General features: G+C 41.6%; 1 protein-coding gene across 3 annotated transcripts in view; it reads left to right on the forward strand.

Moving 5' to 3' along the window:
* Positions 1-416: 416 nt before the first annotated feature.
* MCCC1 (methylcrotonyl-CoA carboxylase subunit 1) overlaps positions 417-23,014 on the forward strand; it is a 60,239-nt gene continuing 37,641 nt past the window's right edge. The window contains exons 1-4 of one of the 3 annotated variants that reach the window (XM_055568946.1): positions 417-664; positions 5,137-5,183; positions 5,816-5,952; positions 8,313-8,408. In XM_055568946.1, coding sequence (XP_055424921.1) covers positions 576-664; positions 5,137-5,183; positions 5,816-5,952; positions 8,313-8,408 — 369 coding nt within the window. In that variant the 5' untranslated portion in view covers positions 417-575. Of the gene's footprint in view, positions 665-5,136; positions 5,184-5,815; positions 5,953-8,312; positions 8,409-23,014 lie in introns of those variants that run through there. The other 2 variants (XM_055568945.1, XM_055568947.1) reach the window with 2 other exon arrangements.

Here is a 23,014-nt window from a genome sequence, read left to right on the forward strand (position 1 = left end):
GCTAGATATTCTTCATTTCGGTTCTGATTTCTTCTTTGCAACAATTAAAACACTTTTCTAAAAGTTCAGGTTGTTTTAAATTTTAGCTAATTATCTTATTTATTTTAACCGTTCTCGAGAGCACTAGAGAATTTTATCTTGCTCCCACTCCATTTGACTTTTTTCCCATGACTCTGCCTCTCCAGCTTCCGCGCGGTTTTAATAATAAACGTCAGGAGGAGGGTTCCAGAACCAAGGAACGCCGAGGTCCAGGGGAAGGGACAGCAAGTCGGATTCCAGAGAAACTGAGGACACAGCTGATCCGTCCATGAACTGGTGCAAAGGGCGGAGAAGCGGGGACCACACCCCCGCGGCGCGAGACCCTACTGGCCAATCGCCGCCTCCAAGCCCTGCTCTGTTCTTTGATTGGTTTTGGTGGAGACGCCCCCAGCACTCTTCGGTCGGCCTATTGCTTGGCTTTGACTTGTACGGTGGCCGGCGGAGGACAAGAGGGCTGCGCAGCTGGCACAAATTTTTGTAGTGAGGGGGCCGCAGCTCGTAGCTTAAGGCGTCAGAGAGCGACGCGGCTGAGGGACATGGCGGCGGCCTCTGCGGTGTCGGTGCTGCTCGTGGCGGCGGAGAGGCACCGGTGGCAGCGAGTCCCGCGCTTGCTGCTGCCGCCGAGGTAACGGCGGGTGGAGGGGCGGTGGATCATTGTCGCGCCCGGAAGTGAATGGACTCGTGCGCGCTGTGAGAGGCGCAGAGGAGCCAAGGGTCGAGGGGGAGGAAGGACGGAAGAAAAATTCTAGCCCATCCCGGCGGGATTCCCTTCTTTTTCCCTTCCACATCTCCACCCTTCAGGCTTCTGCCCATTTTGGAGGGGGTGGAGCTGGGCCTGCCATCTCCATGCTCCCCTCGCCACAGGGGCAAGAAAAACGCTTGTGCGGCTGCTAACCATTCACACTGGGCTTTAACTGCTTTCAGTCTGCGGCGAGCTTTGTTGTAATCCCTCTTCTGGTGAAGTCCGAAGGAGCCAACGACTTGCCCTAGATTGCACTGCAGCTGTGTGTGTTAGTTGCTCAGTCGTGTCCGACTCTCAGTAAGAAATGGCGCCAAGATGCTAAGGGCTCTTGGAGTTCTTCCCCTTCCCTGAGATAAATCAAGTTAACAACAACAAATTTATCGTCCAGGGGGCTGATAGGTTTTGTCAACAGCTTGGTACGTATCAGATATGACTCACTCTAGCTAACCTGACTGCTAATGAGTTTCAGGTTTTAAGCTTTGGCGCTTATGGTAAAGAACCCACCTGCCAATGCATGATCCTTGGTGGGGAAGATCCCCTGGAGGAGGGCACTGGCATCCCACTCCAGTATTCTTGCCTGGAGAATCCCATGGACAGAGGAGCCTGGCAGGCTACAGGCCATCGGGTCTCACAGAGTTGGACGCGACTGATGCTAAAGCTGAAACTCCAGTACTGTGGCCACCTCATGCGAAGAGTTGACTCATTGGAAAAGACTCTGATGCTGGGAGGGATTGGGGGCAGGAGGAGAAGGGGACGACAGAGGATGAGATGGCTGGATGGCATCACTGACTCGATGGACTTGAGTCTCAGTGAACTCCGGGAGTTGGTGATGGACAGGGAGGCCTGGCGTGCTGCGATTCATGGGGTCGCAAAGAGTCGGACACGACTGAGCGACTGATCTGATCTGATCTGATCTGATCTAAAGCGACTTAGCACGCACCCACGACAATAACTCTGGCAGTGAAGATACCCCCAGGTTTCCAGATAGCAGGCTTCTTTAACTTCCTTTGCCTTCTCTTCGCACCTCCTCTGCTTCCTCCTCGTTTAATCATTCTGGAAAGATAGTATAGTTTAAGGGCACAGACTCGATGCAGTCAGAGTTCAGGGGATTCAGTTTGCTCTTCACTGGGTGTGTGAGTAATCTTGGGCAAGTTACCTACTTCAGTGCATCAGTTTCTTTAGGATACTATCCCTAGAAGAGACAATACTAGTATCTTGGACTGTGCTTATTAAATGAATTAACATTAATGTGAAGAGGCTTAAATAGAATAAATAGAACTATTTGTTTATTCTTAAATAGAATCTGATGCATATGAATCAATCCATAGAAGTAGCCTTTGCAGACTCAATGATTTAAGTCTCAAGTTTTTTTATTTTCTTTTATTGTCCCAAAGTTATTGTATATATGTAGATTTTCAGTTATTTAATTGTGTAGGACTAGCCCCAGAGTAAAATATGATGGTGAAAGCAATGTTAGTGCTCTTCTCTTTCTCCTGATTTTTTCTTAAGTTTCCAGGGCTCTTCAGGATACTATACAGACTCATTTTCTCTTACTTCTCTCTACCTCTCAAATTTTTAGGTATTAGGTATCTATTCTCAAATCGTTGTCACCCTGGAAAATGTTAGAGTTGTTAATGGCATGCAGAACTTAAATCTTATCAGTATATAGGGTGTTTACATGTCTTTTTTTTTTAAGAATTGGGATTTCATTCTAAGTGACACAGGGAAACAATTGGAGGAGGAATTGAGCAGGGAGTACCATGATCTGATTTATTTATTTGTTATTTTTAAGTATTTTATTTCAGTTTTTAAAAAATATTTATTTGGCTGGGCCAGGTCTTCATTGCAACATGCAGAATCTTTTAGTTGGAGCATGCAGAATCTAGTTCCCTGACCAGGGATCAAACCCAGGCCTGTATTGAGAGCGCCAAGGCTTAGCCACTGAACCACCAAGGAAGTCCTTCTTTACATATCTTTTTTTTTTTTTTTCAATTGGAGGCTAATTTACAATATTGTGGTGGTTTTTGCCATACATTCACATGAATCAGCCATGGCTATACATTTACATATCTTTTTATGTTATGATTTTGTAGTAATTCAGAAAAGAAATCTAGTCTAGTGGTAGAATTTTTTAAATGCGGATAAACTAGTGTAGAAATTCTTGAATCAGGGTACAATAATCTCATGAAGGCAACTTCTTAATGTTTTTTAAAGTGTTTTAAATTGTAAATGGTGAAAAATGGAGTAGACCAGTCAGAATGTTGTTGGGATAGAAGATTATAGTTAAAGTGATGTGTGTGGGGTCTACACTGGAAAATGGCAGAAGAAGACTTTAGTTCAGCAATGTCCTTAAAACAGAATCAGAGTCTTAGCTGGATTTATCAAAAAATTGCAATTTTATAGACACTTGTCCCGGAGAAGGCAATGGCACCCTACTCCAGTACTCTTGCCTGGAAAACCCCATGGACGGAAGAGCCTGGTAGGCTGCAGTCCATGGGGTCGCTAGGGTCGGACACCACTGAGCGACTTCCCTTTCACTTTTCTCTTTCCTGCATTGGAGAAGGAAATGGCAACCCACTCCAGTGTTCTTGCCTGGAGAATCCCAGGGACGGGGGAGCCTGGTGGGCTGCTGTCTATGGGCTCGCACAGAGTCGGACACGACTGTAGTGACTTAGCAGCAGACACTTGTCCAGGACAGGCCTTGAATCTTATCAGTAAACCTATCTGAAGACTGTGATAGGAAGAGACTTTGATCCTGGCTTCACCACTGAAGCTCAAGAAAACTGTCAGGTGATTGGAAAGATGTGGGAAAGCAGTAACCTCCTGAGAAAACTGTCTTGTGGAACTCAAGTGCCGAAGCTATGGGTCTTCCCAGGAGTCCTTTGTGGATGTCAGCTTTTGACTGAGTGTGCATCACAGGGCAATGAGTGTCTGGTCCTCCACTCTAACAATCTAGCCTCCTGCATCTCTGCTCCAGTGAAAGGCTAGTCCTGTTCAATTACATTTCTATATATACTATTGATACATGTATATGATACACATATGAGTTATGCAGTATCTATAATCAGTTCAGTTACTCAGTCCTGTCTGACTCTTTGTGACCCCATGGACTGCAGCACGCCAGGCTTCCTTGTCCATCACCAACTCCCGGAGTTCACTCAGACTCACATCCATTGAGTCACTGATGCCATCCAGCCATCTCATCCTCTGTCGTCTCCTTCTCCTCCTGCGCCCAATCCCTCCCAGCATCAGGGTCTTTTCCAGTGAGTCAACTCTTCGCATGAGGTGGCCAAGGTATTGGAGTTTCAGCTTCAGCATCAGTCCTTCCAGTGAACACCCAGGACTGATTTCCTTTAGGATGGACTGGTTGGATTTCCTTGCAGTCCAAGGGTATTCTTTTTAACTGACACCTAATACGCATTGTATGAATTTGGCCTGCTTTCTATCAGTTCTTGGTTGGTTTCAATGTTAAGTTACTGTATCAATAGGTATGGTAGAACTTAAAGTTGTTAGACATTAATGATCTTCCTGGTTAAGATACAAATTATTAGGCTCCCTGCTTCTCCATTTCTTATTTATATAAAAATTGTTTCTTGAGAGAGTGAAAAAATCTTAGATGTTAATTACCATTGTTGGTGGCTCTGCAAAGCTCAACCCCTCCTACAAAATCTTTTTCCTTAGTATTTTTTTTTTTAGTGGGAAGTAATGAAAAAAAGATTGAGAAACACTGATGTAAGTGACTTGCTTGGTGTCACCAGCACTCTTTCTACTGCCTTTGCTCAGCTCGTTCCCTTTATTTCTCTGGGCTTAGCTGTGCAAACCTGTCTTACCAGAGGAGTGAATTAGATCAGTATTTTTCCAACTGTAGTTTGATCAATGTTTTATTTAATAAAATGGAATAGAACAGGAACTACTGAAACATAGGGAAATTTTTCTTTCTTGAAACTTCTGTGTTTGTATTGGATTGTAAAGTTGAACATAGTTTTTACTTTGGGTTCTAGTGAAAAGAGTTTGGGAAAAAAGCTGAACTGGATGATCTTGAAGTACCTTAGCTTTCTAATTGTCTCTAACTCCAGGCTCTCTTACCAGACTCAGGAGTGAGCAGAGCAGGTTAGGTGGTCTGGTCAAGGGCATGGAGTGCCAGGGAAATCAGTCAGAACTGTAATTTTTGATTTCTATATTTGTTTTCTTCCTAAAAAGAAAATCTTATTAAATCATGCTGTAGGCTTTAGATTTAACTAAGGTCTTATCTGGACTTGATTTCAAGTTTTAAAAAATTGAGATTCTTCTGAAAAAGCAATGACAGATCTTATATATCCTGTTTAATTGTAATTCCATTTGGATTCATTTTATAGGGGATGGGCTTGGAAGCAAAGAACAAGGAAGTATGCAACAACCACAGGTACTGACAGTGTCTTCTGTTTGGCTTTGTTTCAGATTGTGAAGAAAAGGAAAGGTTTAATTATTTAATGTGTGCATAATAGATTATTTTTATATACTTAACTCACACCGCTGTGTACAGAGGGATAGAGGCAATGGAGCAGAGTGACGAAGAGCTTCACTCATTGTGGAGTGAAGCTAACCTGGGTTCAAATCCTGGAGCTACCATTTCTTTTAGCTGAATTGTTAGCCCAAGTTTGTGTGCCCCACAGACAGTGAGGCCAAATAAACCAAAACATTGAAGTTTGGAGCAGAGAAAGGTTTATTGCAGGGCTCATGCCTCAAAAAGCCCTGAGTTCCCCAGAAGGGTTTCAGCACAACATCTTTAGAAGTCAGGTGAGGGAGATGGGTCTCAGGATATGTGATGAGCTTGTGCACAAGTCTCTGATTGGCTGATGGTGAGGAAGCAGGGTGATGTCACAGGGTGATGTCACATTATCAGTCCTTAGGCCTAGGAGGCCTGGGGTTATGTACTCATGGTCACCAAGTAGTTAACCAATCCCCCACCTATACTGAGGGACAACTATATTTTGCATTCTCATTCCTTAATTCCCCAGTAATATTTGTATATGGTTTTCATGGTATTTTAAACAGGACAAAACATTTCCAAGGTCCTCATTGCAAACAGAGGAGAAATTGCCTGCAGGGTGATACGGACAGCCAAAAAAATGGGTGTACAGTCTGTGGCTGTTTATAGTGAGGCCGACAGGAATTCCATGCATGTTGACATGGTACGTTTTTAAAAACCAGAAGTCAAATTTTGTAAATGACTGTTACTTGTTTATTGTGTCAGTATTTTACTTCTTGGTTGACAGTTTATATTTGCTAGTGTTAACAGTGTCTAAGTAGGTAAGTTCAACCTGCTCAGTAATAATTTATCTTGGTAACTAAACAACACCAGTGGAACTAAACTATGTGCTTAGTGGTGCAGTTGACTGGTAGGCAAGGTCCTGTTTCATCAAGGGTTGATTCAGAGAGTGCAGCTGACCCACAGATCCCACTGTCAGTGGCACACATCCAGATCCTTGATTTACCAGAAGGACTGAGGTCAGACTTCGCAACTGCCACTTACTGGCCAAGGGATCTTGGGCAACTCACTTAATGTTTCTGAGCCTTGACTTAACTGTAAATTATAACTGAAAGGACCTTACTCCCCTGAGGTTTGTGATTGTTACTAGTTATTAACACCAACCATGGATGAACTTAGCTACTGGCCTTCTTTTTGGCTGCAGCAAGACTCCAAAGACTGACAGAAATTCCTGGTGATCTGCTTCACCTGGGTTTTCCACACTGCACAGCAGGCCCATCCAGCTCTCTGGCCACTTTCCTCTCAGATTCTATCTGAAGCCCATTTTGCTCCATTCCAGCCTCTGAGTCTCCACCTACCATGTGTTCTCACCTGATCCCAATTCACAGAGGACGTAGGACTGAGCTTCCTGCCGCAGAACCCACTCACTGTATCTGCATCTGCCCTCTTCCCATTCAAGGCCAGTTGTCTTCCTGTGCTCTGGAATCCTTCTGTCTCCTACCAAGAATCTTCCAATTTCTCCTTTTCTCACCGTGCACTCTTACTCTAGATTGTATCATCAACTCCTTTGGTAAAAACTTTCAAAAGTGAGTTTCTAGCCCACCCTTCCTTTTGAATGTGATCCATGTCTGTCCAGCTCCCCCTGGATGGGCACCAAACCAGTATGTCCAAAATTGAACTCATCACCTTTCATCTTTTCTGAAGCTGCTTTTCTTACAGACTTCCTTAACCCAGTAGATCGCAGTACCATTGCTTATAAGAATAGTAATGCCAGAGATTTGGGGGTTATTTGAATATCTCCCATCCTCATCCCCAGTCTACATCATTCCCCCTCCCCGATCCAGACAATCCCCAGTTGTTGTCAGTTCTGCTTCTCAAGCATTTCTTTGCACTTCCCTCTGCCCTCTACCTCCTGTGCCTTAAGTCAGAACCACTGTCATCTTCACCTGGTCAGATGCTGTACCTTCCTTGTACGTGGTTTGCCTACTTCTACTCCTGACCCGCTCCCACAATATTTTCTACACTTCAGCCAGATTGATAGCTTGAAAAGCAGATTTCCATGTTACTCCTATGCAAGATGGATACTATTCAGTGCTGGTTAACGTGGTTAGAAATTAATTTGCTGATAGAAATATATATTAATGACACCATTTCAAAGGGTGATTAACCAGGAGTGATTAAAATGTCATGTCTTTCACCCAACCCTGCAAACACTCCTCTAGATCTCCGCCCAGAGATACACATACATGTGCCCCCGGAGTCATGTACAAGATGTTGCTGGCATCCATTTGCCATTATGGCTTGAATGTCTGTTAAGAGGTACCTGATTAAATGAACTAAGTTACCTCCCTACTGTGGAACTTTATGCAGTTGTTTCAAAAAAATGACATAGACATGTGTACTAGCAAGGAAAGATGTACTGTTAATGAAAAAAGGAATTGCAGATAGTGACTCTAGAGTTTAACCCTATTTGTATAAAAACAAAAACTAAAACTGTTGTATGGTTATATAAATATGTTCAAATAAATAGGAATGTGGAAATGGAAAGATATGTCCCAAATTGATCAAAGATATGTCCCAAATTGATCTGGTCTGCTTCAAGAGATGCTATGATTATGTGACAGTTTTAAGGGACAGTATAAAATAGTTCACAAATGTATAGAAGGAATATTATCATACTGTAATAATTATAAAACTTCAGGAAACTTTGTAATTTTATTTCTTGCTGTATACATCTGTTGTATATTTTGTCTGTTTTCAAACTGTGTTTTTGGCATTAACTACATTTAAGGTTACTCTTGTTGCTAATAATAATGCTGTGACTAATGCCTCTTCCTTCCTAACCCAGAGCACTTTAATTTCACTCTGTGTGTTTTATTCATAAAAAGTCAAGTTTTGGTATCTCATGCAAAAGAATCCAAACTGGCTAATTTTGGTAACATAGGCATGAGCTGCTGCTGCTTTCTCAGTTCTTGCGTTGTCTTAGGCAGCCAGCAGTTCTGTACAGGGTACGCATGGGTCTTAGCTGTGTGGTCTGTTAAGCCTGTAATATTCCTTCCACAGGCAGATGAAGCCTATCTCATCGGCCCCGCTCCCTCTCAGCAGAGCTACCTTTCTATGGAAAAAATCATTCAAGTGGCCAAGATCTCTGCCGCACAGGTAATAGAGTCATGAAGAAATCTTCATTGCAAGAGGAATAAGTTTTGTACAGTTTACACAAAGTTACTTATTATTTATAGAACTTGTTTTCTCTTTTTAACTATTCCTAAGGTTTTTACATTTGATTATGGGGTTGTTCACTTCATGGGAAATAGATGGGAAAACAGTGGAAACAGTGTCAGACTTTATTTTTGGGGGCTCCAAAATCACTGCAGATGGTGATTGCAGCCACGAAATTAAAAGGCTGTTACTCCTTGGAAGGAAAGTTATGACCAACCTAGATAGCATATTCAAAAGCAGAGACATTACTTTGTCAACAAAGGTCCATCTAGTCAAGGCTATGGTTTTTCCAGTGGTCACGTATGGATGTGAGAGTTGGACTGTGAAGAAAGCTGAGCGCCGAAGAATTGATGCTTTTGAACTGTGGTGTTGGAGAAGACTCTTGAGAGTCCCTTGGACTGCAAGGAGATCCAACCAGTCCATTCTAAAGGAGATCAGTCCTAGGTGTTCATTGGAAGGGCTGATACTGAAGCTGAAACTCCAAAACTTTGGCCATCTCATGCGAAGAGTTGACTCATTGGAAAAGACTCTGATGCTGGGAGGGATTGGGGGCAGGAGGAGAAGGGGACGACAGAGGATGAGATGGCTGGATGGCATCACCGACTCGATAGACATGAGTTTGAGTGAACTCTGGGAGTCGGTGATGGACACAGAGGCCTGGCATGCTGCAATTCATGGGGTTGCAAAGAGTCGGACACGACTGAGTGACTGAACTGAAATGAATGGGGTTGTTATTGTAAACAAGACGTGTCCCTTCTCATCAGCCACTCTACCTTCTTACTGAATCCTGTGGTTTAGATCTTTAGATGTAAAAGCTTTAGATCTTTGGGGAAACAGGTAGAGGGAGGTTTTAATTACATATTTAAGAGGGAGATCCTCTGTCTTCCAAGAAATCCTCTATCTTCTAAGACAGGTCCTAGGAACATCAGATTCTTAGGGAGATTTCTCCCTAAGAAAGAATTAGATGGTGGTCTAAAGTATAAAGAAAAGTAGAATCAAAAAAGGAATCTTTTTCCCTCTTGACTTTGCAGTCTCATTCCAGGGCTCTGCTCCCTGGTTTTTCAACATCTCAGGCTCAAAACTTCACTGCTATTACGTCTCTCATCCTTCAAAATAAAACAGGAGCCAACTCGTATTGAATCTTTCTATGAATTGTCTCCAGAAGTTCTTTTTAATCACACAGCCAGTCCTTACAATCTCTTATCTGGATTTTCTGATTCTCATCTGATTTCCTTGCTTCTAAATCCCCTGCCCATCCAATGAGTTATGCTAGGCAGATTACTGCTAGCACTTGCTTTTACTGTAAGACAGGTGTTTCCTAAACACTTGTTTCATCAATACCACCTACTCTTTATTTTTTTCTCAATAACTTACCCCCTGTCTCATCCTATTCCCCAGTGAGTAAATCTCCAGTGGTTACAAGGTAAAGTTCAAACTCTTCAGCCTAGCATTTGAGTGTTTCCAGTATTTATCAAAACTTACCTCTCATCACCAGTTCTTTATTATGGCTACAGTGAACTTTTCTCCATCTTTATACATCATGCTTATTTCCCTGAGCATTTGCTTATATTGTTCTATGTGCCTAAAGTACTCTTTTATTTGCTCAGCAAGCATTATTTGGTCTTCTGCTTTGTGCCAGCTTCTAAGTATGAATGCAGCAATGGCTAAGAGTTTATACCCTGTGTCTAAAGCTACACTCTGGTAGTTGAAGCAGAAAATAATGAAACCAGTTCAGTTCAGTTCAGCCGTTCAGTCATGTCTGACTCTTTGCAACCCCATGGACCGCAAAACACCATGCCTCCCTGTCCATCACCAACTCCCAGAGTTTACTCAAGCACATAACCATCGAGTCAGTGATGCCATTCAACCATCTCATCCTCTGTCATCCCCTTCTCCTCCCACCTTCAATCTTTCCCAGCATCAGGGTCTTTTCCAATGAGTCAGTTCTTCGCATCAGGTGGCCAAAATATTGGAGTTTCAGTTTCAGCATCAGTCATTTCAATGAATATTCAGGACTGATTTCCTTTAGGATGGACTGGTTGGATCTCCTTGCAGTTTAAGGGACTCTCAAGAGTCTTCTCCAACATCACAGTTCAAAGCATCAATTCTTTGGCGCTCAGCTTTCTTTATGGTCCAACTCTCACATCCATACATGACAAAAACTATAGCTTTGACTAGATGGACCTTTGGTGGCAACGTAATGTCTCTGCTTTTTAATATGCTGTCTAAGTTGGTCATAACTTTTCTTCTAATAAGCAGGCATCTTTTAATTTCATGGCTGCAGTAACCATCTGCGGTAATTTTGGAGCCCCCCAAAATAAAATCTGTCACTGTTTCCATTGTTTCCCCATCTATTTGCCATGAAGTGATGGGACCAGATGCCATGATCTTAGTTTTCTGAATGTTGAGCTTTAAGCCAACTTTTTCACTCTCCTCTTTCACTTTCATCAAGAGGCTCTTTAGTTCCTCTTCACTTTCTGCCATAAGGGTGGTGTTATCTGCATATCTGAGGTTATTGACATTTCTCCCAGAAATCTTGATTCCAGCTTGTGCTTCATCCAGCCCAGTGTTTCTCATGATGTACTCTGCATATAAGTTAAATAAGCAGGGTGACAATATACTCCTTTTCCTATTTGGAACCAGTCTATTGTTCCATGTCCAGTTCTAACTGTTACTTCCTGATCTGCATACAGATTTCTCAAGATGCAGGTCAAGTGGTCTGGTATTCCCATCTCTTTCAGAATTTTCCATAGTTTATTGTGATCCACACTGTCAAAGGCTTTGGCATAGTTAATAAAGCACAACTAAATGTTTTTCTGGAACTCTCTTGCTTTTTTGATAATCCAGCAGATGTTGGCAATTTGATCTCTGGTTCCTCTGCCTTTTCTAAATCCAGCTTGAATATCTGGAAGTTCACAGTTCACATACTGTTGAAGCCTGGCTTGGAGAATTTTGAGCATTACTTTACTAGCGTGTAAGATCAGTGCAATTGTGCAGTTTGAGCATTCTTTGGCATTGCCTTTCTTTGGGATTAGAATGAAAACTGACCTTTTCCAGTCCTGTGGCCACTGCTGAGTTTTCCAAATTTGCTGGCATATCAAGTGCAGCACTTTCACAGCATCATCTTTCAGGATTTGAAATAGCTCAACTGAATTCCATCTCCTCCACTAGCTTTGTTCAAAGTGATGCCTCCTGAGGCCCACTTGACTTCGCATTCCAGGATGTCTGGCTCTAGGTGAGTGATCACACCTTCGTGATTATCTGGGTCATGAAGATCTTTTTTGTATAGTTCTTCTGCGTATTCTTGCCATCTCTTCTTAATATCTTCTGCTTCTGTTAGGTCCGTACCATTTCTGTCCTTTATTGTGCCCATCTTTGCATGAAATGTTCCCTTCGGTTCAGTTCAGTTCAGTCGCTCAGTCGTGTCCGGCTCTTTGTGACTCCATGAATCGCAGCATGCCAGGCCTCCCTGTCCATCACCAACTCCCGGAGTTCACTCAGACTCACATCCATTGAGTCAGTGATGCCATCCAGCCATCTCATCCTCTGTCGTCCCCTTCTCCTCCTGCTCCCAATCCCTCCCAGCATCAGAGTCTTTTCCATTGAGTCAACTCTTCGCATGAGGTGGCCAGAGTACTGGAGTTTCAGCTTTAGCATCATTCCTTCCAAAGAACACCCAGGGCTGATCTCCTTTAGAATGGACTGGTTGGATCTCCTTGCAGTCCAAGGGACTCTCAAGAGTCTTCTCCAACACCACAGTTCAAAAGCATCAATTCTTCGGCGCTCAGCTTTCTTCACAGTCCAACTCTCACATCTCACATACATGACTACTGGAAAAACCATAGCCTTGACTAGATGGACCTTTGTTGGCAAAGTAATGTCTCTGCTTTTTAATATGCTATCTAGGTTGGTCATAACTTTCATATCTCTAATTTTCTTGACACGATCTCTAGTCTTTCCCATTCTATTGCTTTCCTCTATTTCTTTGCATTGATCACTTTCTTATCTCTCCTTGCTATTTTTTGGAACTCTGCATTCCAATGGAATGCATTCAAATGCATTTAGTGTCTTTCTTTTTCTCCATTGCTTTTCACTTCTTTTCTTGTCACAGCTATTTGTAAGGCCTCTCAGACAACCATTTGGTCTTTTTGTGTTTCTTTTTCTTGAGGATGGTCTTGATCCCTGCCTCCTTTACAATGTCATGAACCTCCATCCATAGTTCTTCAGGCACTCTGTCTATCAAATCTAATCCCTTGAATCTATTTCTCACTTCCACACTATATAATTGTAAGGGATTTGATTTAGGTCATACCTGAATAGTCTGTGGTCATACCTGAATGGTTTTCCCTGCTTTCTGAATTTAAGTCTGAATTTGGCATTAAATTGCCAACATCCGCTGGATCATGGAAAAAGCAAGAGAGTTCCAGAAAAACATCTATTTCTGCTTTATTGACTATGCCAAAACCTTTGACTGTGTGGCTCACAATAAACTGGAAAATTCTGAAAGAGATGGGAATACCAGACCACCTGACCTACCTCCTGAGAAATCTGTATGCAGGTCAGGAAGCAACAGTTAGAACTGGACATGGAACAACAGACTGGTTCCAAATAGGAAAAGGAGTACGTCAAGTCTGTATATTGTCACCCTGTTTATTTAACTTCTATGCAGAGTACATCATGAGAAACGCTGGACTGGAAGAAACACAAGCTGGAATCAAGATTGACGGGAGAAATATCAATAACCTCAGATATGCAGACAACACCACCCTTATGGCGGAAAGTGAAGAGGAACTAAAAAGCCTCTTGATGAAAGTGAAAGTGGAGAGTGAAAAAGTTGGCTTAAAGCTCAACGTTCAGAAAACGAAGATCATGGCATCCAGTCCCACCACTTCATGGGAAATAGATGGGGAAACAGTGGAAACAGTGTCAGACTTTATTTTTCTGGGCTCCAAAATCACTACAGATGGTGACTGCAGCCATGAAATTAAAAGACGCTTACTCCTTGGAAGGAAACCTATGACCAACTTAGATAGCATATTCAAAAGCAGAGACATTACTTTGCCAACAAAGGTTCGTCTAGTCAAGGCTATGGTTTTTCCAGTGGTCATGTATGGATGTGAGAGTTGGACTGTGAAGAAAGCTGAGCACTGAAGAATTGATGCTTTTGAACTGTGGTGTTGGAGAAGATTCTTGAGAGTCCCTTGGACTGCAAGATCCAACCAGTCCATTCTGAAGGAGATCAGCCCTGGGATTTCTTTGGAAGGAATGATACTAAAGCTGAAACTCCAATACTTTGGCCACCTCACGCGAAGAGTTGACTCAATGGAAAAGACTCTGATGCTGGGAGGGATTGGGGGCAGGAGGAGAAGGGGACAACAGAGGATGAGATGGCTGGATGGCATCACTGACTCAATGGATGTGAGTCTGAGTGAACTCCAGGAGTTGGTGATGGACAGGGAGGCCTGGCATGCTGCGATTCATGGGGTCGCAAAGAGTCGGACACGACTAAGCGACTGATCTGATCTGATCTCTGATCTGAGCCACAGTCAGCTTCTAGTCTTGTTTTTGCTGACTGAATAGAGCTTCTCCATCTTTGGCTGCAAAGAATATAATCAGTCTGATATGAGTTGACCATCTGATGATGTCCATGTGTAGAGTCTTCTCTCGTGTTGTTGGAAGAGAGTGGTTGCTGTGATCAGTGCGTTCTCTTGGCAAAAGTCTATTAGCCTTTGGTCTGTTTCATTCTGTACCTCAAGGCCAAATTTGCCTGTTACTGCAAGTGTTTCTTGATTTCCTACTTTTGCATTCCAGTCCCCTATAATGAAAAGGACTTCTTTTTTGAGTGTTAGTTCTAGAAGGTCTTGTAGGTCTTCATAGAACCATTCAACTTCAGCTTCTTCAGCATTACTGGTCAGGTCATAGACTAGGATTACTGTGATATTGAATGGTTTGCCTTGGAAATGAACAAGAGATCATTCTGTCGTTTTTCAGATTGCACCCAAGTACTGCATTTCATACTCTTTTGTTGACTATGATGGCTACTCCATTTCTTCTAAGGGATTCCTGCCCACAGTACTAGATATAATGGTCATCTGAGTTAAATTCACCCTTTCCAGTGAATGAAACAAGTAAAGAACTAATATAAATAAGAATGTTATAAGTGGTAGAAAGAAAATAAAGCTGGATAAGGGGTTACAGACTCGTTAGGAAATGCTTTTAAATATTCATTTGAAAGTGCGATCAGCGTCTCTCTGAAGAGGTGCCAGTTGAACAGAGACCTGCCTGAAGAGAAGGAACCAATCATAAAAGTTCAATCAAATGGGACTGCCAGGACACTGAGATGAGTATAAGGTTGATGTTCAAGGGACAAAAATATTCGATGTGGATGGAGGGAAGGCAACTTCCCTGGTGGCTCAGACAGTAAAGCATCTGCCCACAATGCGGGAGACCTGGGTTCGATCCCTGGGTTGGGAAGATCCCTGGAGAAGGAAATGGCAACCCACTCCAGTATCCTTGCCTGGAGAATCCCATGGACGGAGGAGCCTGGTAGGCTACAGTCTACAGGGGTTGCAAAGAGTTGGACAGTTGAACAGAGACCTGCCTGAAGAGAAGGAATCAACCATAAAAGTTCAGTCAAATGGGACTGCCAGGACACTGAGATGTATATAAGGTTTATATTCAAGGGACAAAAATATTCGGTGTGGATGGAGGGAAGGCAGTGAAGAGCTGTGTCGTTCAGGATCCAGTTAGTAAAATTCCACTAGATATTTCAACAGAGGGGAATTAAGTTAGGGATTAGTTCCACCAGTTGTCTAGAAGGACTAGAAGAGAAAAAAAGTATGTTGAAATTACCTAGTGATAAAAACTTACCTCTTTGACCGGGGAAGAGGTTGGAGGAAGGACCTTATGCAGCTCTTCCTCAGTTCTCTGTGGAGGGGCCCTACCTAGGAGCATGAGGCTAGTTCTGAAAATTCCACGAGAGACTCATCACGGGAACTGCTGGTGAGGGCTATGGAGGAACAGAGAGCTTCCCTGGCTGCCAGTTGCCCTACAGTGACCCCTGCTGGTATAATCTGATAGGGAACCAGCTGTCCAGAATGGTAATTGGCAGAGCCTGGTGACCAAACTCAGTGGGTTGGGTTTGGAAAACCAACAAGACACAGGAGGAAAGTGGTAGGTGATGAAGCTGAGAAGGGTAGAGGCAGCATCTTTTAGACTACTATAGGCCTTATACAGAGCATTAGTAAGGAGTTTACATTTCATTCTAAATAGCTATTAGAGGATTTTAAGTGGAGGAGTGAGGTGATCTGATTTATATTTTAATAAGATCTTTGTGGCTGATGGTGGGGAATCAGCCAGTGGAAGTGGGCAAAGGTGGAATGAGAACAAAGGCAGCAGTCAGGATAATTAGGAGTCAATTGCTACAGGCTTGCTCTTCACTAGCACCTGAATTCCTGCCTCTAACAAGTCACATTGATGTCTGCCTTTTCCTTTAGCATTTGCTTTCTAGTTCCAGTCATCTTTAGATTTAATTAGCTATTTTCTTGTTTAACAATTTTAATGCACATCATGACTCCTTGACTCCACTGTGCTGCGCTTAAAACAAGAACCCACATTTGAGACTTATTTTCTCTACCTCCCAACATTCCTGTTACCTGGCACAGGGAATCATTAATTTGAATTAATGAATATATGCAGTTGTTTTGTATTTATGTGTTTCTGCATCAGTGTTCTCTTCTTTAGAATCAGAGTTTCTAGACTGAACAATGTAGGCATTAATTTATAAACACAGATATTTAAAATTTGCTTGTTTCTAAAACTTTTTAATTATCAGTTGGAGTAAAAGACCCTTAGGAATCCAGGCACTGTAACGTAATTGTCACTTTGTATCTATTACGTGTTTGAGCTTCCATGATACAGTATTATTACCACCATTTTACAAATGTAAAATCTAATGCGCAAGATACATGATACCCAAAATCATCCAGTCTCACTATTCAAAGTGTGGTCCATGGCATCATTTGGTTGAAATATAGGCTCTTAGGCCTCACTCCTAGCCAGGTATAATTTACATTTTTATGCATAATTTGCATTTTTCCCCCAAGGTCCCCAGGTGCTTTGAAAGCAAAACTTGTCTCATCAATGAAAGAGAAAGAATTAAACAAAAGTTTCCTGACTCTCAGCTCCTATTTAATAGACCTTGTCTGGCATTTTGGGAAAGAGGAAGGTGTTGTTTAATCAGAAGTTTCAAAAATAACTTCTTGTAAGCCAGTCAGCTTCCTTATTTTATCTTTGCTTTCTAATCAAAGAGGTGAAAATCCTTTTCCTTTTTAATGGCAGTTCACTGAGACCATTTTTCAGTGTAAGTAACGACTCTATAGCAAATGTGTCATATGTTAATTCTGGGGAGTTTGTCAATGCCGTGTCTATCTGGATTAGTATTACGTTAGATGCTGTGAGAACACAAATAGTGTTCAGTTCAGTTCAGTCGCTCAGTCGTGTCCGGCTCTTTGTGACCCCATGAATCGCAGCACGCCAGGCCTCCCTGTCTATCACCAACTCCCGGAGTTCACTCAAACTCACGTCCATCGAGTCGGTGATGCCATACAGCCATCTCATCCTCTGTCATCCCCTTCTCCTCCTGCCCCCAATCCCTCCCAGCATCAGAGTCTTTTCCAATGAATCAACTCTTCTCATGAGGTGGCCAAAGTACTGGAGTTTCAGCTTTAGCATCATTCCTTCCAAAGAACACCCAGGGGTGATCTCCTTGCAGTCCAAGGGACTCTCAAGAGTCTTCTCCAACACCACAGTTCAAAAGCATCAATTCTTCGGCACTCAGCTTTCTTCACGGTCCAACTGTCACATCCATACATGACTACTGGAAAAACCATAGCCTTGACTAGATGGACCTTTGTTGGCAAAGTAATGTCTCTGCTTTTCAATATGCAAATAGTGTTATAGTAACACAAATAATCTTCATACATTTTGCCTGGATATTTAAGATTTGAGGTGAATTGTAAGCATTACAGATAGTGATTAAGAGTAAAAGCAAGAAATAAGTAATATGGGACTATTATTGGGGCATAGTGATTGGAATTAAGTCAGAAAACTTAGGCCAGAGAAAGCTGCCTGATCAAAAAGGAAGTTGGGTAGGTTACAATGTACAGAGTTCTTTGCTTACTTGCGTGCATGCTAAGTCACATCTAACTCTTTGTGACCCTATGGACTGTAGCTTGCCAGGCTTCTCTGTCCCTGGGTTTCTCCAGGCAAGAATACTGGAGTGGGTTGCCATGTCTTCCTCCAGGGGATGTTCCTGACCCAGGGATCAAACCTGTGTCTCTTATATCTCCTGCATTGGCAGGCAGGTTCTTTACCCCTAGGGCCACCTGGGAAGCCCACAGGGTTCTTCACTAAAAGGCTATTTGCCAATTAGGGGAGCAAACCTTGCCCTCACTTTGACAAGAATCGTATTGATTGTTTTAATAAAGGACATTGAATAACGTGTGCATAGTGATATTGAAAGAAGTTTGCAAAAGATGTAGAATTCTTTTTTTTAATTTTTATACAGTTTTTAAAGGATACATTTCACTTGCAGTTATTACAAAATATTGGCTATATTACCCGTGTTGTAGAATATATTCTTGTAGCTTATTTTATACGAAATGGTTTATACCGCTTAGTCTCCTACCCCTATTTTGCCCCTCCCTTTTTCCCTCTCTGCACTGGTAGTTCTATGTATCTGTGAGTCTGCTTTTTTTTTCCTGGTCATGCAGCGTAGCTTGCAGCGTCTTAGTTTCCTGGCCAGAGATTGAACCTGCGACCCTGGCAGTGAGAATACTGAGTCCTAACCACTGGACTGTCCGGGAATTCCCTGTTTCTTTTTTGTTGTGTTCACTGCTGCTGCTGCTGCTAAGTCGCTTCAGTCATGTCCAACTCTGTGCGACCCCATAGATGGCAGCCCACCAGGCTCCCCCATCCCTGGGATTCTCCAGGCAAGAACACTGGAATGGGTTGCCATTTCCTTCTCCAATGCATGAAAGTGAAAAGTCAAAGTGAAGTCACTCAGTCGTATCCGACTCCTAGCAACCCCATGGACTGCAGCCTACCAGGCTCCTCCATCCATGGGATTCTCCAGGCAAGAGTACTGGAGTGGGGTGCCATTATTCACTAGTTTGTTGTATTTTTTAGATTCCTCATATAAGTGACATCATATTTGTCTTTCTCTGTCAGATTTATTTTATTTAACATAATGCCTTCCAAGTCCATTCATGTTGCTGCAAATGGCAAAATTTCATTCTTTTTTATGGCTGGGTAGTATTCCATTGTGTACATATACCAGATCTTCTTTATCCATTCATCTGTTGATGGGCATTTAGGTTGCTTGCAGATCCTAGCAATTGTAAATAATGCTTCTGTGAACCCAGTAGAATTGCTGGGTTATATGGTAGTTCTCTTTTCAGATTTTTGAGAAGCCTCCATAGTGGCTGCACCAATTTACATTCCCACCAACAGTGCAGAAGTATCCCCTTTTGTCCGTATCCTTTCCAGTATTTATTATTTCTGTTCTTTTTGATGGTAGCTCTCTGACAGTTGTGATGCGATATCTCATTGTAGTTTTGATTGGCATTTCCCTGTTGATTAGTGATGCATGTGCCTGTTGGCCGTTTGCATTTCCTTTTTGGAGAAATGTCCATTGGGTTCTTCTGCCCATTTTTTAATCAGGTTGTTTGTTTTTTTGATGTTGAATTGTATGAATTGAATTGTTTATATGTTACATGTTAATCCCTTATCAGTTATATCATTTGCAAACATTTTCTCCCATTCAGTAGATTGTGTTTTAGTTTTGGCAATGGTTTCTTTTGCTGACCAAAAGCTTTTAAGTTTAATGTGGTTCCTTTTGTTTATTTTTGCTTTTATTTCCTTTTCTTTAGGAGACTGATCAAAAAAATATATATTGCTGCAATTTATGTCAAAGTGTGTTCTGCCTGTGTTTTCCTCTAGGAGTTTTATAATATCTGGTCTTACATTTAGGTCTTTAATCCATTTTGAGTTTATCTTTGTATATAATGTTAGAGAATGTTCTAATTTTATTCTTTTACATGTGGCTGTATATGTACCACTTATTGAGAGTGGTCTTTTAATAATAAAGAGACTGTCTTTTCTCCATTGTATATTTTTGCCTCCTTGGCTGTAGATTGAACATAGGTATGTGGATTTTTTATTTTCCTGGGCTCTATCCTGTTCCATTGATGTATGTCTATTTTTATACCAGTACCATACTGCTTTGACTACTATAGCTTTGTAGTATAGTCTGAAGTCAGAGAGTGTGGTTCCTCTAGCTCTGTTCTTAAAATTGTTTTGGCTATTTGAAGTCTTTTGTGTTTCCATGTAGAATTCTAAATGTGGCCATTTTGACATAGGCATTTTTATAGACACTAGAGTAAAATTTACTCATGAGCTAAATTTCTGGTAATTTGTTCTGTGACATGGCTGTATTGAGAGAATCTAGAAGATATAATGGTAAGCATGCTCATTAGACTGGTCCTCTTAGTTGTCTCAGGTCTTCTGTGGCTGGGAAAGAGGTAGTAGTAATAAGCTCTGGCTGAAGATTAGAATCACTGAGGAGCCTTTTAAAGAAAATGTTGATGGTAGTACCTTGGGCGGGACCTAAAATTACCTGGAAGAGAGCTTTCTGCCTTCTGATGGAATGTTGATGATTATTTTTTTCTTGAACTGAGTGTTTATGAAAACTATGTTTAAAAAAGCTGCATACTTACAATGTGCATTTTTTTGTAAAGGGACTTCCCTTGTGGCTCAGCTGGTAAAGAATCCGCCTGCAATGTAGGAGACCTAGGTTTGATCCCTGGGTTGGGAAGATCCCCTGGAGAAGGGACAAGCTACCCACTCTAGTATTCTGGCCTGGAGAATTCCATGGACTGTATAGTCCATGGGGTTGCAAAGAGTCAGACACGACTGAGTGACTTACTTACTTTTTTGTAAGTATATTATTATTTAGTGAAAAGCTTTTGCCAGGCCTCACCCATACCCTTGGTTACCTGGATTAGCTCCTAAACACTAATGTTTTGTGAAAGTGCTCCAGTTTCTTTTAATGTGCCACCAGGAATAAATAACTTTATTAGAGACATTTCAAAATCATACACACACAAAAAAAGAATTTGAGGATTATGAATTGTCTGCTCCACCGTGGAAAGCAGACACATCTCAATTTTGCTGAAGACAGAGCCAATAATAACAACAACAACTTTATATCTATGCATATGCTTGAACAAGCACAGCGCAGAATAGACACTAACTGTAAACATGGAAGGAATTATTTTGGCAGAGATTTAAGGGTAGGATGTGATACCAGTTTTCTGTCTTTTGTGTTAAAGGTGTCTTATTACCAAAGGATGAACAGTCTAAAAAGACTTGCAATTCTGTGTCCACCAGGGTGAATCTGCAGCTAAACGCATGCCTGATGGCTAGGAAATTAGCCCACTGGTAGTGGTAGCATTGTTAGATTTCCTTTTTAATCCATTCAAATGCTCGAGGATACTGTGGTTTGTATATCTTAGTGTTCACCCTAAAAGAAATTAGTTAAATTCCTTGAGGCCATTCCCATAATGTGTTTGAACATTATTGTTTGCAAAGAGACAGCTGCTTTTCTTCTTAGTTACGAAGAGAGAGTATTTATCTAGTTAATCAGGGTTCTGTTGAATTAAGTAGGTAGTTCCAAAAGAAGGGAGGCTAGCAGCAAACACTGAAAATGAAATTAAGGAAGCAGTTGTATTTGCAGTAACATCAATGAAAATCAAATACTTAGTAAAAAAGTTTAAGACCTATCTACTGAAAACTATGAAACATTTCTGAGAAAAATTAAAGACCTATACATGCATGTTTATAGTAGCATTAATCATAACAGCCAAAAACTGAGAAAAATCCAAATTAATAAAAAACAAAATGTGTGGGCTTCCCTGGTAGCTCAGTGGTAAAGAATCTACCTGCCAATATAGGAGACACAGGTTCAATCCCTGGTCAAGAAGATCCCACATGCTGGGAAGCAGCTACGCCTGTGTTCCAGAGCCTGGCAGCCGAAACAACTGAGCACGTGGCCACGACTACTGAAGCCCATGTGCCTAGAGCCCGTGCTCCACAACAAGAGAAGCCACTGCAGTGAGAATCTGTGCACCGCAACTAGAGAGCAGCCCCTGCTCACCATGAGAGGCAAGCCCAGGCAGCAGCGAAGACTCAGTGCAGCCAAAAATTAAATAAATAAAAATAAATACAATTATTTTTTAAAATGTGATATAGCCATATAGTCTGTAAACAAAAGTGGTATATATATCTATGTTATGGCATGCATCAGTACTCTTTCTTTTTGCTGGTGAACCACAGGAAATTATAGTAAGTTTAAGCCAGACATATAAAATTGTGGACTATATGGTTCCATTATATGAGTCTTCTAAAAGAGGTAAAATTATATAGAAAGAAAGCAAGTCAGTGGTTGCCTGGTTCTGTGAGCAAGGATTCATCATTTATGCACATGGGCATATAGGAATTCTGGTAGAAGCATCCTAAAGCTGGGGTATAGTCACAATCCAGTTACAGCACAGTTATATAAATGTGCTTGATTCATCAGACTGTCAATGGGTGAATGTTTCATATTGTAAATTCTGCCTTTAAAAAAGCTGTTGAAAAATCAGATAGGACTGGCATGTAGACCTGTTTTACTTGGCCTAACATAAATAATATTTGACATTTCATATAAAATGACTAAAATTGAACTTTGGTTTAAAAGGAACAAAACTCTGAGCTGACATCAAAATGTGATTATTTGTATTCAGTATCTAGCATATTGCTATGTGCTGTTACTAAGATGTGGGTTTTTCTGGTCACAGGAGTTTCCCAGACATCTAAAGCTTACCCCTTTTATTTTGAAAGGTTCTTTGGACTGTTTTGAAATAGGGTTGGATAAGCTTTTTTCTTTTCACATTCTCTTGGTTATAATTATACGTACTTAATTATTATTTTAAAAGGACAGAAATGCCCTCAGGACTATTGAAGTTGGAGAGTTGCCTTACTCCTTGCTAAACCACATAAGCCTGTTCCACTTTTTACTCTCCTCTCTTTCGTCCCTTTTCACTCTCAGCAGGTTTCTCTTAGAAATCTTGCTGTCATTCAGTTACTGATTTTCCTCTTCTGTGGGATAAGACAGTCAAGTAAATTTCTTAAAACTGAGTAAGTTGCAAGCGAGGTTAAAATCTAAGAGGGTCCTTTTTCACTGAAGTATATACAGACTTTAATACTGTTTGACTATATGACTTTTTGTTTGATTCTTAGCTTTTTTTCTGGAAAGGCAGCATCAGCAGATAGTGACCTGAAGCTAAATGAGTTAGTATTGTGTAAGGGTGCTCTTTGCAACTTTTGGGCACACGGTTTCAGTTCTAGGCCAGCTTTGTAGAGAGAGCAAACTGCCACCCACCTGCCTTACCACCCTGAAGTTCTTTACTCCTAACTGCAAATATTCCTTGACATTTCATATATAC

This window comes from Bubalus kerabau, chromosome 2 (genome assembly GCF_029407905.1).
Source record: "Bubalus kerabau isolate K-KA32 ecotype Philippines breed swamp buffalo chromosome 2, PCC_UOA_SB_1v2, whole genome shotgun sequence".
Lineage (NCBI taxonomy): Eukaryota > Metazoa > Chordata > Mammalia > Artiodactyla > Bovidae > Bubalus > Bubalus kerabau.